The 16,417-nt window shown below is 36.1% G+C and overlaps 1 protein-coding gene across 6 annotated transcripts in view; it reads left to right on the top strand.

Annotated features, from left to right (window-relative positions):
• SYNE1 (spectrin repeat containing nuclear envelope protein 1) overlaps window positions 1–16,417 on the top strand; it is a gene marked incomplete at its 5' end in the record, with an annotated part of 457,248 nt that overhangs the window by 136,869 nt on the left and 303,962 nt on the right. For all 6 annotated transcript variants that reach the window (XM_082668958.1, XM_082668957.1, XM_082668956.1 and 3 more), the window contains 7 exons: window positions 3,369–3,481; window positions 4,032–4,200; window positions 9,575–9,671; window positions 10,387–10,589; window positions 12,397–12,561; window positions 13,023–13,175; window positions 14,169–14,312. In XM_082668958.1, coding sequence (XP_082525084.1) covers window positions 3,369–3,481; window positions 4,032–4,200; window positions 9,575–9,671; window positions 10,387–10,589; window positions 12,397–12,561; window positions 13,023–13,175; window positions 14,169–14,312 — 1,044 coding nt within the window. The remainder of the gene's footprint in view (window positions 1–3,368; window positions 3,482–4,031; window positions 4,201–9,574; window positions 9,672–10,386; window positions 10,590–12,396; window positions 12,562–13,022; window positions 13,176–14,168; window positions 14,313–16,417) is intronic.

The following is a 16,417-nucleotide window of genomic DNA, read 5'->3' as shown; positions in this document are numbered from 1 at the left end:
GGAGGTCAGTCGGGGCAAGGTAAGCATGAGACTTTTTCACATCCAAGTGGATGTGTGGGGTGGGCAGTAGGAGCTAAGAGGCAGGAGGGGGGATAAATATTTAGAGTCATTGAGGATGACTCTGAATATATAAAGGGATGTTTAAAGCTCTGAGACTGAAATTAAAGAAGCACGTGTAGACAGAGAAAGCATCAGGAAGTGAGCCCTGAGGGACTCCAGTATTAACAGATCAGAGAGTAGAAGATGAACCAGCAAAAAAAAAAAATAATAATAAACCAGCGTGAGAAAAAGCCATCAGCGAGGTAGGAGGGGATCCAGCTACTGTGTTTTCTTAAAAGCCAAGGGAAGTAGTGTATCAAGGAGAGAGTATTTTCAGTAGAATGGCCATCGTGATCCTTTTAATATGCAGTTCAGTTCATTTTACTCCTCTGTTCAAAACTCCCCACTGGCTTCCATCTACTCAAAAGAAACACCAAAAAATTCTTTGAAAGGCCCATGAGGCCCACAGATCTGCAGCCCTTTCCCTCCTCTGCGCTCCCTCACCCCCAGTCTGCTGTTCCAATGGCTCCCTTTGCTTTCTCTCAGTCACTGGGAAAGGTATGTTGATAACTCCCACAGCCGTGTGGATTTCTCAGTTTCTCCCCGTGTTTCTATGAGCTTTGGCTTTATATATTTTGACGCTTACTACGTATGTTCAAGTTCAGAATTAACGTGTTTTCTAGTAAATTGAAAGTTTCATCGCTAAGCAATTACTGACTTGTAATGACTTCTGTTCAGGAATCTATTTTGCCTGGTACGGATGCACTCATACCAGCCTTCTTTCGTTAGTATTTGCCTGGCATGTTGTTTTCCATTCCATTAATTTCAACCTATCCTTGTTCTTAATGTTTAGGACTATCTCTTTTAAAAAGCAAATGTTCTGTTAGATTTGTCTGATCTGACAATCTCTGCCTATTGATGAGTAAATATATATTCCATTCAGATTTATTTATAATTATTAATATACTTGAATTTGTTTCTACCATTTGACTCTATTTGCCCTACTTTTTCTTTTTTCTACATTCTTCTTATTTATAAGTTGATTGAGGGGTTTTTGTTTGTTTATTCACTTGCTCGTTTTTCTTATTCCATGTTTTCCCTCGAACTGGTTTGAAGTTATAAACTCTAGTTGTGTAGTGTGATTGTCCTTGAAATCATACCATATAGATACTTAACGAAATTGAAAGTTAATCAATGTCTTAACCTCCTCTTAATCAATATAAGGAATTAAGAACACGTTAACCAGGTCACACTCTTCTGACCTGCAAACGGTTGTTGTCAAGTATTAAATTACTTACATTTTTCTAACACCGTGAATGCGTTGTTTCTGCTGATTCTCACTCATGGTAGCTTGTCTCCTGTGTTTGGTGACCTTTGCTTTCCTTCTTTTTCATTTGCTGTCTACCAGGCCCACATCAGCCCTCTTTGAGGGTTCTGGCTAAATGTAGGGGGTCTCAGTTTCAGTGTTTCTCACCTTATTCAAGTTCCAAGACTCCATCTCCTGCCACAGTGGTTTAGATGTTTGCCCGGGACAATCAGCTTTTTCAATCTGTTTTTGCTCACAGGACCATGATCCAGTTTTGGGTCATGTTTTACCGAGCGTGGGAGCCCTAAAAGGTTTCACTTACTTCCTGTGAGCCCACCAGTGAATTAAAGTCATATGCTGTGCTCAGCATCCAGCTGTTTTGTAGTGAGACAGCCTTTCAGAGGACCCAGTGACATCACGCCAGTTGTAGTTCTTTTGTCATATGTGTGAAAATGTTTCTGTTGGTTTTGATTTCTTGTCAAGATTTTTTTGATTAACTAGATACGGAAAACTACAATAGGGAAAGCTTCTTGGGAGGCACCTGGACATTTGGGTATCCCAGTATAGTCACAGACCCCCACCCATACATTAACATACTGTCACACGTAAGAAATCAGAGCTGGGAGTGGTGGTGGCTCTCAGTTTGCCCTGTAGTCATTTGGGGGAGTTTCGGTCAGGATAAAAGCCACAGAAATGTGTCTGGATGTTAAGGAGGGGGTAGAGAGTGACTCAAACACGCACAGGCAGTAGCTGCTCTAGGACAGTCCTCTGGCCACTGTAATCAGCTCTGAGATGCCTGTAGTCCCCTCCCTCTGGGAGCAGGGGACTTGTGAATATCTGTGCGGTTACCTACAGACTCAAAGCAGGTCAGAAGGTGGTAATAGAAAATATATATCAGGATAGAAATAGTTTGGTCCTGGATTTTTTTCTACAATGTAAAAACTAATGTCCCCGAATTAAAAGAAAATTGATTTCACTCATGTGAACAAACACATATGACTTTTACGTCTTTATGTATGAAAGCCTTCATGTGTACCCTTCCATCAAGTGTATCTCTTACGATTTAGGCTGGTTTTTGCTTCTGTTTTCTCCAGTTAATCTACTAAATCTTAGTGTGAGAGAAACTGTTAGTTTTATTGTATCATTCTGGTGGGCTAATATATCTTATTTTTCAGTGAGTGACAAACTGTTGGCTATTTACTCTGCTACTGAGAAACAACCTAAACTCTAGAAAATATGGCATGAATCTACCTTCACCTTTCTCTTTCTTTACTTCTATGTGAGAAATTGGTTAGGAATTGTGAAGTACATGTAAGTCTTTATATAAATGTCTTTTGACAGTGAAAAACCCAGAAAACCAATCTAAATAAATTATTAAAATTTGTGGAGTTCTATACAATCTGGAAAGAATCTTTATAAAACATCACATTTACTCTTCCCACTGTGATATCTGTGGGACATTCCCTGTGCTTGATTGAAATCTCCTAACCACAAGGGTATTTTCATAATATGTTGTAATGTAATTGACTTACTTTAAGATGGCAAGCAAACATCACTTTATGGTACCCTGCATGCACTCAAAATAGAATAACCGTAGAGAACTTAACATTTTTATTTTGACCATTAAAGGGTTAAACTAGTTGTGCTTAGTTTTAAGCTTTGAATAATCAGTAGATTCAAAATCAGGGAAAGAGAAAAACACCAACAATCACTGTTTTTAGCACTGACTACATTTCCCTTTGGACCATGTGCCTTTAAAATGTCTGAATGCATTGCTGTGCAAGTGTCATGTGTGTTTAAAAGATGCCATAATTATTAGCTACGGCTCTAGCACGGGGCCTTATGGACAAGCACCCAGGTTCCTGTACAAGGGAAAAGCCTGTGACCGGCACCAAGCCACGTGTGGCTATGGGAGCACGATCAAATTGTTGAATGCACTGCCTCATCCGTGCAAGCTGAAGATTATGCTTCTTAGCCTCCTGTGAACATGTTTCCTCTTTTTTTTTTTTTAATTGTATCTTAGGATCTGCTTCAAAACACAGATGCCCACAAAAGAGCATTCCATGAAATCTACCGAACCAGGTCTGTTAACGGGATCCCAGTACCACCTGATCAATTAGAGGACATGGCTGAGAGGTAAGAGAACGTCCGGTTTTAAATGAAGTGTCTTTAAAAGGCTCGGTGGATGCTTTTCTTCCCCATTTCTTTTCTTTCAATGAATTGACTTTTTTTTTTTTTTTTTACAGAGGTGCTTCCATTTGGTACATAAAAATTGGGTTCCCATAACGTATGTTAAGAATGCCAATATTCTAGTATATTATTAGTTGAAAAGAGTAAACCTGCATGTACCCACAGCCTGGAAATGACAGAAATGGTTTCTTCAGAGGCTGTATTTTTATTCAGTACTGTGAGGAACATTATGTAATATTGCAAAAACAGCTTATAAAAGAAACAGTTGAGAGCTATCTTGGCAGGGGAAAGAACTAAATCAAAGACTTCCATCAATTGTGATTTGCCTTTAAACCCAGAGCTAGAAACAGAACCAGATCTCCTGAGTGATTGAGCAGCCAGAGTTTAGAAGACCTTGTGCCTGCATTTTATTTAATACTCACATGTAACAGGTTAAGTAAGCCCCGTTCTGTTACTATTAGTTACATTCTGTAAATTCCCTGTGTTTCGTTTCTAGGTTTCATTTTGTTTCCTCCACATCAGAGCTACACTTAATGAAAATGGAATTTCTAGAATTAAAGTACCGTCTGCTCTCACTGCTGGTTCTTGCAGAGTCAAAGCTGAAGTCTTGGATCATCAAGTATGGGAGGAGAGGCTCAGTGGAGCTGCTTCTGCAGAACTACATGGTAAGTCTCCCTGGCGCTGACAGAGAGGTCAGAGGACACCTGGCTTTAGTATCTGATACCTTCTAGTTCATTGGACACTTGTTACTTTTATCTTGAATTTAAACATTAAGGTACCAGTGTGTTAAATGGGTTTGATGTAAGTTTGTGAGCTTTTCACAACAATCTGAAATATATACCTATATTCTTTGGAGATATGAAAGGTTTTGCTGCAGTAATCATATTGAACCATTGTGATTGGCTTTATTGCTTTAAAAAAGCAAGTTTTTGCATTGCATACAACTGACTGTGAACTCACTACTGAACCGGAATTAAAATACTTAAAGATTATCTTCATGTTTCTAAAATCCAATCATGGGTAGTTTAGAACAATCCTCAATTGTTCATGTGGGAACTATCTTTTTTTTTTTTTTTAGATTAGGTCAAGCATGCCGTTTTTACAGTCATTCTGTGAGCTTCACTGCTTCCTGTGTGCACCCAGGAAAAGTAAAATTTCGTCTGCGAATCTCTGTACCAACTTAATTTTTGAAGAGTTTCTCGTATTTTGGGCTACCAGCATAGATAATCCTATATTTACATAGAGTAGTAGACCTGCATTAAGGAGGAAAGTAGGTTATTCTGTAACTAGCAGTTTCCATTTACATATAATCAGAGAATTATAATTATTAAAGGCAGTTTATTTCTCTTAGTTAAACATGCCCCCCCAATTTATTAGCAATACAAATTTGCTCACAAAATTAATGTTAATAGGGCATCTCAGTCCTGTAACTGTTCCATTTATATTGAATCACAAGTTCTAAATGATAAATTGATGAATTTAAAATATAAGCCCATTTCTAACCTGACTGCTCTCAGTGGCTCTGTAACTGGCATGACTGAATATTTATTGAAACCATATCTTTACATCCTAGAACCATAATATATTTTGCTACATTTTAATTTTATTTTCTAAGCGCTAAATAAACAACATGAATTTGAAAAAAAAAAGTTTAACAGGTTAACAATAAAATCTTTCTTTAGATTTACTACAATTTTCTAGGAAACATTTGTCCAAAAATGTGAAATCTGTGACACTATGTTCCCTTATTCATTTTGAATGATTTTGGAAAGTAATGAGAAATCTGATTTTTTTTTAAGTTTAAGCAATTGCATTAGTCCCAAAAATATTAAATACAGATATGCATTTATATTTTTGGGTTTAATCATGTCAAATGATACACTCTGAGCTCAGAGGTAATTATTCAGGATGCGTCTTTGTTCTCGCTATTTAAGGAGAGCCAATTAGGTTGAAATACCTAATGGGACTGTTCTACCAGGTTAATGTTCCAACACAAAGATGTTAATAATTCTCTTTGAACTTCTCAACTAAAGCATATGTAAGTAAAGAATTATTACTAATGAATAAAAAAAATCAGTACTTTCTGCCTACTTCATAGACATTCACTGAGCTGCTAATTTGAAACTGCTAGGTAACGTAACTCTCAAAATTATTTGTAAAATTGCTAATAACTCTACAAATATATCGGGTTTTAATAAATATTTCCTAATATTTTATCACCTGATAAAAAATACATATTTATCGCCTAAGCTTCTGTTTCAAAAAGGGGTTTAAGGTATTTGTAGTTTAATAGTTTTAATAATTGTAGGATATTGATCTTTTCTATGTGCCAAGTGTTTTACATGTGTCATCTTCTTTCTCAGTGATGACCCTGTGGGCTGGGCATTTTCACATTGTTTCACTGAGGAAATCGAGCCTTTGAACGCTCAAGTCACATGCTCCAGGTGGCAGAGTTAGTAAGAAGTGGAATCTGGATTTGAATCCACATCTTTCCGAATCAGAAACCTTTGTGCTTAAGTACTGAACTTTACTCTCTAACAAAATTGGCTGGGAAGAAAAGGTTTTTTTGTTTTTTTTTTTTTAACCGAAAAGACCAAATAATTAAAGTGATCTCTTGCAGCTCAGTGAACTAAAGAATATAGTTCACATAAGTATCAGTTCCACTTAATGCTGGTCCGTAATTGACTGTATTTTACACTTCCGTACTGCAACCTGCTAGTTACTATCATGTCTGTTATGGGCGGCATGTTATTAGGGCAGGGTGGGGTGAGGTGGGAGAGATTATTGAAGCCTGGACACCAGTCACATAGAAATGTGTTGAATCATGGCTCAACTACTCGCTACCCATGTGACCTTATAAATAACTTAATCTTTCCCAAAGTTTTAATAACCGCAACAACAATAATAGTAATAGAATATTAGGGATTTTTTAAGGAAAAAAGACTGACTCATTATTGTTTTCCTTCTGTCTCATACCCCACAGAGCTTCTCTCATTCTTTCGAAGTTTTTGGGAAAATCATTCTCTTTAGAACAGACTATTTCAAGGTGCATGAAGACTTTCAAATAAAATCATAAAATCAGTTTCTTAAATATAATCCTTCACTTGGTTTCTAAAAGAAATGATTGTAATGAGCCGTATGCTGCTACATCAATAAGCAAAGTAATATTGGGGATGTAAGGGTTCCATAATTATCTCTTCCTTAGTCTGAATTCTCAATTCAATTTTATTCATCTGCAAAAAAAGATACTTTTTACAAGAGTTAGGGAATTAGAGAACTACATAGGGGCTACCTAAGGTACGTAACCCCTAAGTGCTCAAGGAATTCTTGGAAGATACTTCACAAATGCTTGTTGGTTAAATTAGGCCACGTGATCCTGGTGAGCGATTACATACTGTAATGTAAATCAGAAGATGATTGGTTTGAATTGTTCATGACATAACCGTGTTAGTTAACACATGCTCCAATTTTACAATGGAAGAAATGAGATAACGTTTCATTCTTTCACATAAAAGAAGAGCTCTTGGGAGCATAGACTATGTGAATGCAACAAGTAATGTGAACATACGGTCTACTATTTCTAATGATTTTATTAAAGTAAATAGGCAGTTCTAATGAAACTACTTCTCAGAGTTGATTTTTAAAATCTTAAATTGTCTGGTTTACCTCCCTTTGAGCGAAATTGATGAGCTTTTTCTTTATTATATCTATATTTATCTTTTGAGAGTAGAAAGTTAGTCCCTTCCACCAATACTTTGCATGTTGTAGCATAAAGAGATATCTTATTTTTCTAAAGTGCCACCAACTTTAAAAGTCCCTTGACCAACATGTCTTATTTGTTGAACTTGATATCCAAATGTAAGCCATATTTTGAAAGAAATAAACTAATCCTGTCACTGTTATTTTAAACATAACATTTAATTTTGCATTCTTCTGACAGACTTTATCTAGATAGCTCACAGCAAAAAAGGTGACTGAGCAGTCCTCCTGTTAAAGTGATTCTAATAGACAAAATAATTTTGTTACTAAATGGAGTTACTCAGGACTCAGAAAAAAAGGGCAAAAATAAATGAAACAAAAATTAAAATAACAAGTAAATTTTCTTTCTTCAAAAATTAATTACCTAGTTTTCCTCATAGGAAAGCTCAAAAACACTTAAATGAATCTCGACATTTATAATATGCTAAAAGCATTCTCCCCACTCCTACCCTAGACCAAAAATGAAACTGGAAATAACTTTTCTCTTATTCAATTATAATGAATTTGTAAACCACTCTAGCAAAAGCATGTGTAAGTCTTAATGTCCAGTATAGGCACTATTTCCCATTTATTTGACACTTTGAACAATTTTTTTTCCATTAGCTTTTTGGAATTTGTGTCCAAACTGAACGGAGACTCTTGTTTTAAACTTTGCCAAATATATTTATCTCTTCAGTTTCTTACAGTGTCTTGAACATTAGGTGTAATCTTCCATATTTGATCAAACCAGGACCTCCCTATTTGTTAAATTATTCAAAATTTAAATTCTACTAAATTACTCTTTCCCTACTTGGGGAGCAGGCAGAGGTTAAGGGAGTAGGACATTAGGCGAAATAATGAACTAACCAATTCTCATGCAAAAATAATAAAGTGTATTAAAGTTATTGAATAAGGTATTATCAGGGAACCCCATCCCAGGTAGTTCACAGCTTTCTCTATTCATTATATCTTTGAAGAATAGTTACTATATAAGTAAATGCAAACATAAAATGATATGAAATGTATTTTTTTTGTGTGTGTGTGTGGTATGCGGGCCTCTCACTGTTGTGGCCTCTCCTGTTGCGGAGCACAGGCTCCGGACGCGCAGGCTCAGCAGCCATGGTTCACGGGCCCAGCCGCTCCGCGGCATGTGGGATCTTCCCGGACCGGGGCACGAACCCGTGTCCCCTGCGTCGGCAGGCGGACTCTCAACCACTGCGCCACCAAGGAAGCCCGATATGAAATGTATTATATGTATTTTTAATATAATCTTGAAATACTATAAACTTCTATCAATAAAATCTAGGAATGTCTATGAAATTGCTGTATGAATAGTTTTGCCTCTGCACACAAACATTTTGCATCTCCATATTAAGCATTCATCAACATCCTATTCAGGACTTCAGCTGGTTTTTGAAGGCTAATTTTGTATTTTATAATAGTGACACAAAGTATTTTACTGAGTTTACATCATAGGAACTAATTATGCTATTACAAGAAATTAAGAAGCCTTTGGTAGTATGTTGTTATCTATAATTACATTAATTTTCTACTTTACAGAAGTAGGAATCATCTCTGAAAAAGGAATTATTTCATATTTCCTGGAGTTAACAATAATAAAACTCACCTAAGGACTTTTTGTATATTCTCAATTTCATAGTATCCATTTGCTTATAGTAACTATAATACATATGTAAGTTGCATACAGACATAGATATAGACATGCTTACCTTTAATTTTTATACTAGGTAATAGAAGTATGACAGCATATGGATAACGTGGATGGAATGTGTGATTATTTAACGTTTTTCTACTTGTAAATATTTTTGTATTTACTTTTTATTTTAAGAAAGTGTGCATTGCATTGTGCCAGTTATTTATAATCTGAAGTTCCTCAGAGTCATGATTCACCAGAATTATTGTTCAAAGAGCAACAGAACCCTACAGCTAAAACACAGTGGGACACTTTACAACCTTGTTCCAAATTTAGTGCTTTTTAAATGGTAGCCCCAGGTTCTCTGGAGAAACTTCTGTCTCTTCTAAAAGCAAACCTTTGGGTGGAGGAGAAATATAATATTTTCTCAAAGTAGGAGTGAATTAGAATTAAAAGTGTAGAATCAAGTTATATTCTCAGAAATAATCAGGTTATTTATGGCAGTTGAATTAATTTGATATTTTTCCGAAGAATGAGGTTGGTAGATTTGGGTAACATATCCACATACCTATAATGAAGAAAATTGACTTTGGCATGTCTGTGTAAGCCAGTATTGGTTATCGTTTAACCATTCCCTTTTTTTCTAGTCTTTTATAGAAAATAGCAAGTTCTTTGAACAGTATGAAGTGACATACCAGATCTTGAAACAGACAGCTGAGATGTACGTCAAAGCTGATGGTTCAGGTAAAACGCAAGACAGAATTGGTTGCAGTACTGAATACAGCAGAATTTAGAGCCTACAGGTTTCAGTATGATCAAATCATTTTTTTCTCTGCAGAATCACTGTGTGACCATGCCATTGGCCTGGAAAGCACATACTGGATTCAGTCCCCTTGACTTTGTGCAATGCCTATCCTGTATAATCATATGCCTGTGTGTGTGTATGTCTGTGTGTGTGATCTTCTAAGAGAGAGGAAAATAAGCATTCTTTTCCTAAATTGTAATGTTCAAACCTATTTTAAATTCCAACGGTTAAAGGCAAAAAGTGGACTGACTTGAATATTATGAAAACTTAAGTTAGTGTAAAGACACAATTGTAAAATATGTCTGTTTCAATTTGCAGATATATCTGTCATATTTGCTGAAAATGAACTACAGCATTTGTGATTATACTATATATGTGTCTGAGTGCATATAAGATGCAAACAAATATATGTCATTTATTGCATCCCATTTATCAGGAATTTTAAATATATCATTGCCTTTAATCTTTATAAATACCTATGAGTAAGATATAACATGTCCCCAACATTAGCTGAATGTAATTCTAACGTTATATCTGTTGAATTTAAAATCCTAGGAAGAATTAGGAATGCACACCAGTGTATAGACCGTAGAAAAAAGGTGTGGTGGATTTAAAATATAAAATAAGGATTATAGTTTGTTCTATCTGTTTCAGTGGAAGAGGCTGAGAATGTGATGAAATTCATGAATGAAACCACTGTCCAGTGGAGGAACCTCTCAGTGGAAGTCAGGAGCGTGCGCAGCATGCTGGAAGAAGTCATTGCCAACTGGGACCGATATGACAATACCGTGGCTAGTCTTCAGGCTTGGCTAGAGGATGCTGAGAAAATGCTAAATCAGTCAGAACATGCCAAAAAGGTAAGACTGCTTCTTATAAAAGGAAACAAGCACAGGTGAATTTAGAAATAGGAGATTTTCACAGCAAAGTTGTCTAGGGAGCGTTATATATCTGAAAACGTGTTACAAAAATCTTGACCTTGCCTGAAGAGCCTCATTTTCAGGTTATTAAATTATTTTAGACCAAGAGATAGGCTGCTTTATAAAAGTTGTGTTAAAACAGCGTTTGACTTTTGCATTCAGAAGAGCAGTGACCCATGGAGCAGTGGCCAAACCCAATAGGCAGCAGAGGGCGCTATACACACAGTAAGGTCTGGGCTTGAAGGGGCAGGTCCAGTGCACAGCCTCTGAGGATTTCCTAATTTAAGAGAAGATGAAAACAACTTTGGCTAAAGTAGTACTAAATCTGTGTGATGGCATACACTGGTTCAACAGATGGGTCACTACATTTTTGTCTCTTTGGCTATTCTTTTTGGGATTTTTATCAACCCTCCGTCAACGGTCTTATTCTCGGTAGGAGTGATGTTTTTCCTCCGGTTACAGGAGTGTGTGTTTTTTTGCAAGAGTTAACTGTTTTACTTTAATATCATTTACATTAAAAGATCACATGGAATGGACTGATTTCTGTGTATACGCTTCTGAATGGGAGCTTGGTATTTTTCTCATGGAAAAACTATTTATATGTATGTAAAAGATTAAAATGCCAGATTCCCATTAAGAAGTATAGGACTTATATTAGAATTACTACTTGTCATGCAAGATTGGTTCTTCTGTTATTGTGTTGTACAAGTAGATGTATAATTTTTATGTTTTCCCGTTCTATATTTCATATAGATTAAGTATTTTTGTGTAGCTGAGCAACTGTAACCCACACAGATTTTGGCTTTTCTGATTAGACTGGCAGGGCCCTAGTAGATGTCATGTGTTAATTTCATCCAAGGGACTATACCCACCAGAAACAGAATTGTTCTCATCGATTTATCTAGGAAGTCCTCCTGCACATGGCTTAGGAAATCGATTTTGAGTTCTCTTTGGTGTCCTTGGTTTTTACCGTGGTGTGTATGTGTGTGTATGCACAGGCACATATGCATTTAATTCGAAATCAAGTGGAAGCTGTTCCGTAGCCAAGTGTGTAACCTTAAATAAGGAAGGATGTCACTGTATTGTGTTCTTGGCCCAGATCATTTAATTTTTTCCTTCAAGGGTTTATCTCTGTGATTGTTAATTATCTTCATGTACAGTATTCAGATTTTAAAATCAAAAGTTGGGAGTTCCCTGGCGATCCAGTGGTTAGGACTCTGTGCTTTCACTGCTGAGGCATGAGAGGGCACGTGTTTGATCCCTGGTTAGGGAACTAAGATCCCACAAGCCACGTGGTGCAGCCAAAAATAAAATAAAATAGAATAAAATCAAAAGTAACAGGTCAAACGATTTTTAAGACAGCTACGTATTTCCCTAAAATATCATACCTTTTAGATGACTTTGGCACTGGTATTTACTAGCCTAAAGACTATAGGCACAAGTCCCTTACACTCACAGAAATTCAGCTTTTTCCTCTCTAAAACAGGAATAACAAAATGGTCATCATGTTTTGTTTTGTCTTTAGCAAAAGATATTGCATATATTCTTACAAAAAGACATTCAGCGTTTCTAGTTCATATTTTTGACCTTCTTTATTAAAAATTTCCATTTTGCAAGAAATATAGGATTCACCTTAAAATTTGCACAAATTTTAGAGCAAAGATATTTCTCTCAGTCTGGCTACTTTCATATCATTTATTAACTTTTGGTGTATGGTTTACAGTAGTGCACATTGTTTCTTGTGTAGGATTTTTTTCGAAATTTGCCTCATTGGATACAGCAGCACACTGCCATGAACGATGCTGGCAATTTTCTGATTGAAACATGTGATGAGATGGTTTCCCGTGATCTCAAACAGCAGTTACTGTTGCTAAATGGACGATGGAGAGAGTTGTTTATGGAAGTCAAGCAAGTATGTTTTTCAGATCTATTTATGCCTAGAACATGGGTGCGTCATAAATGTGATCAACAGTCCGTTTAGAGACTCTTTTATGGTTATAGCATGGGCTTATTAAGGCAGAGTACAGATGTGTTTAGAACCGTTATGTTTATATTTGGTCCTTTATTCTTTCCCATTTGTAATGGAGGCACATAACAGAAATGTAAAGCTTGATTAAGGATTATGTTGACATATGGAACCTACTTATATGGAATGATTCATGCATCAAATCATAATTTGTTGCTTCTCTGCTAGTTCCTTTCTTCTTTTCACAGTATTTGGACTAACTTCAAGTGTATCTAAAATAAGAATTAGGAATTAGAGTCTTTCCTACCACCTAACCATTCCAGAGAGTATGTAGAAGGGAAAGTTACAAACTTCCAGAGTGTTGTCTTAATGGCTTTCGATGTTGCCCCCCTCCCTTTTCTTAACAGTATGCTCGAGCTGATGAGTTGGACAGAATGAAGAAAGAATACACAGATTGTGTTACTACCCTGTCTGACTTTGCAACTGAAGCCCTTAGGAAACTTTCAGAGCCCTTAGAAGTCTCTTTTATTAATGTCAAATTATTAACTCAAGACTTAGAGGTGAGCTGATTTTCTAGAACACAAAGTGAAAAACGAATTCTATTGTGAATAGAAAGATCAGTGAGGTTACTTAGGCCATTGCAAAAGCTGTTTCTGTGTCTCCTTGACATCATTTGACATGTGTACATATCCTGATTTGCATCTCTCATAAAAAAATTTATTTGAATTTTTTGAAGAGGTTTATTGACCGACTTCAAAATAGTATTTTAATTGAGATTTTTTTATTTTCTACAATCAAATTATAAAGTACTAGGAAAAAGCAGACGTCTGGAGTTAACACCTCTACATAAATGCCTCCAGTGATAAAGGATTTGCTAAATGAATTGTGCTGTTTACATATTTTGAATACCCTTCAGCTCTCAAAAATGAAGTAATGGAAGAATATTAATGACGTAGAAAGGCTTTTCCAATATACTATTAAGTAAGGAAAGCAAAAATAGTATCATCTTTTTTTGTAAAAATAAAAAATGGGTGTAAACACACACAGGAAAAATACTAATTTTGTTCAGTAATTTTAGCAGAGCCTTGTGGTGGTAAGGATGTTGGCTCTGGTGTGAGAAGACTGTATTACATTTTCTTTAATGTATTATCTCTAATTTATAAATTTCTACAATGACAATGTATTACTTTTTTTAAAGAAAAAGTTTCATTTTTAAAATCAGAGGAATTGCCCCAAATTGTTAACATGCATTTACCTGATATAATGTTTCCATACTACATTAACATATGTATTTTGAAAGTGTAAAGAGTACCTCAGTTTATCTTTAGGTTAGCTTAAGGATTATGGTGACTTTTAAAGGAAACATTTATTTGTATCATATTACTATATATCATATATTAGTAATGAAGGGAAGTAGTCATTGGAATCGCCAAAAGATGATGACAGGTCTAGAGTTTTATTCAGTGCATACTGATTTGTGTCCAGTTGTCAGATCTTGAAATTAAGAGGCAATGTATCATGTGGTAACGTAGCTGTTTCAATGATTCATGTAGGATATTGAGCAGAGGGTGCCTGTGATGGACGCTCAGTATAAGATGATTACAAAGACAGCACACCTCATTAGCAAAGAAATCTCCCAAGAAGAAGCTAACGAAATGTTTGCAACCATGTCTGGGCTCAAAGAGCAGCTAACCAAGGTGGGAAAATATTTTAAAGCATGACACTCTATGCAGGACCAACACTGCCTCCAGCTCACCTTACTCGTTCTCTGTCATCATGTGCAAATCATTTACTTGTTAGCAGATCATGTTTTTATTTCTTATTGGGATCCTTCATCTAGTAACTTTGTCATGAGTTTTAAAAATGAAACTATGGAGCTGATACCAAGCATTACCTTTATTAATTTAGAAGTACTAGTAGCTGTATTTTATAGAAAGATAGACCTCCTCTGGGAGGACAGAGGACCAATTGAAAGCCATAAAACAAAGAGGGAAGCAAGGGGAGAAGAATAGGAAGAAGAAGGGGGAGGAGGACATCATATATTTAAATGAGAAAGAAGTCCCAAATACCTTTTATTGAGATGTATTTGACATACGTCCACTCTAAGATTATTTATGGTATTTTTCGCTTACACAGCCACAATGCAGTGAAAATTCTCCCTCTTCATCTCACAGAGCTACCTTGGATTCAAGATAGATACATTTATGCCACTTCTGTGCAGGAAGCTCAGTGAATATCACGCACTAGCCATAAGCCTTTTCTGTTCTATTGAGGGATTTTCCTTAAGAGTTTGGAAGTTTCACTGGGATTTTTTATCTATCTGAAGTTGAATTTTATGAAGATGATACTATGGCAAAGTCCACTTAGATTTTGTAATTAATATCTGGTAAAAGAAAAGAGTGATTATATAAGTGAATGGAAAAATTTCATAATGAAGAATTGGACAACAAAGGAAAAAATAGCAGAAAACCCTGTTAATTAGGAGAGGAAGCGTAGAAAGAGAATAGCCAATATGAAACCAGCTGTGGAGAATTAATGAAAGAGAGGAATAAGTGAGATAGATGAAAATAAGAATCATGGCCATGAAAGATAAGAAAATTTTGTCCAACTGGTATATAGTAGAATGGCAATTTTAAATTCTTTCAAGCAATCAAGTTAAGATTATTTATAAAGATTGGGTACAATTTGGAGTCAACAACTTGTAACCTTCAAGCAGCCTTTAGAGCCCTGTCTTGGGCTAGCACATCTTAGCCTAGGTCGGGTTTAGTGATTTACGGAAACTTCTGAGAAAGCAAAGTACTCTTTTAGACACACGTGAGTCATCATGCTTTCTTAATTGCTGCTTTAGATGTAGCATCTTGGTAAGTTTCCTGTTGTATCCAGGGAAGACTTCTAAAGCACACTGATTTTTATACATGTCAGCAGATTCTCTTTATTTTGTTCAGTAATTTTAGCTGAGCCTTGTGGCGATAGGACAGGAGCGTTCTTTAGATGATTTTCTCCTTCAGGCAGTGCATCCAAGAGCATGAGAATAATTATAATGTAAGGAAAAGAACAAAGGGTCTACTAGTGAGTACTTAATTTCCTTTTTTGGTTTCCAAAAGTAATGCTTTGGGAGAAACTCTAAATAAAATGAGGGGGACGGGAAGTTCTTGCAGGATCGCATGAGGTGCTGGATTCCGACATAAATGTGACTTTATGGAGATCTTCATCTCCAGGAGCTCATCATGAAGATAAAGACAATGCAGGTGTATAAACGAACAGCATTTTTTCAAAAGACAAGTAACAGATGACGGCTGGGCCAGTTCAGACTAGAGAGACATGTTCTTGCGTGAGAACCTTTGTGAATAAGTTTGTATATGACGTAAGCGCTTGTCATGAGTGGGATGTTGATAGGGGAAGAGTAGCAAAGTGTGGAGCTAGGAGGAGGTTAGGAAAGCACAGGGCCTCTCTGGGAAGAATGAGTCAACACGTTTGTAAGTTTGTCTGCGGTTAAGGTATCAGGTAGTAGAGTTCTTGAAAATAAAGTTGGAAGGTACAAGTTGGTCTAGATAATGTAATTCATGACTGTCTTAGGTCAGCTTCTGAGGCCAGAGGGAAGATGGGTTTCAGAGTTTATGAAGTGGAATTTGATGCCATCTGGCTCACCAACATCATTTAGATGAGCAAGTGCTATCCAGATGGATGATTTAGATGAATTTTCATGAGAAAACTCCATAGCATTTACTTGTCTCAGTGGTATAGCAGTAGTATTTTTTTTTACATCAAAATTTAATAATACACAGGAAATACTAAAGAATGT

The sequence above is a fragment of the Grampus griseus genome (genome assembly GCF_964374135.1).
Source record: "Grampus griseus genome assembly, chromosome: 13".
Taxonomy (NCBI): domain Eukaryota; kingdom Metazoa; phylum Chordata; class Mammalia; order Artiodactyla; family Delphinidae; genus Grampus; species Grampus griseus.
This window is presented reverse-complemented; position numbering and strand designations above follow the sequence as displayed.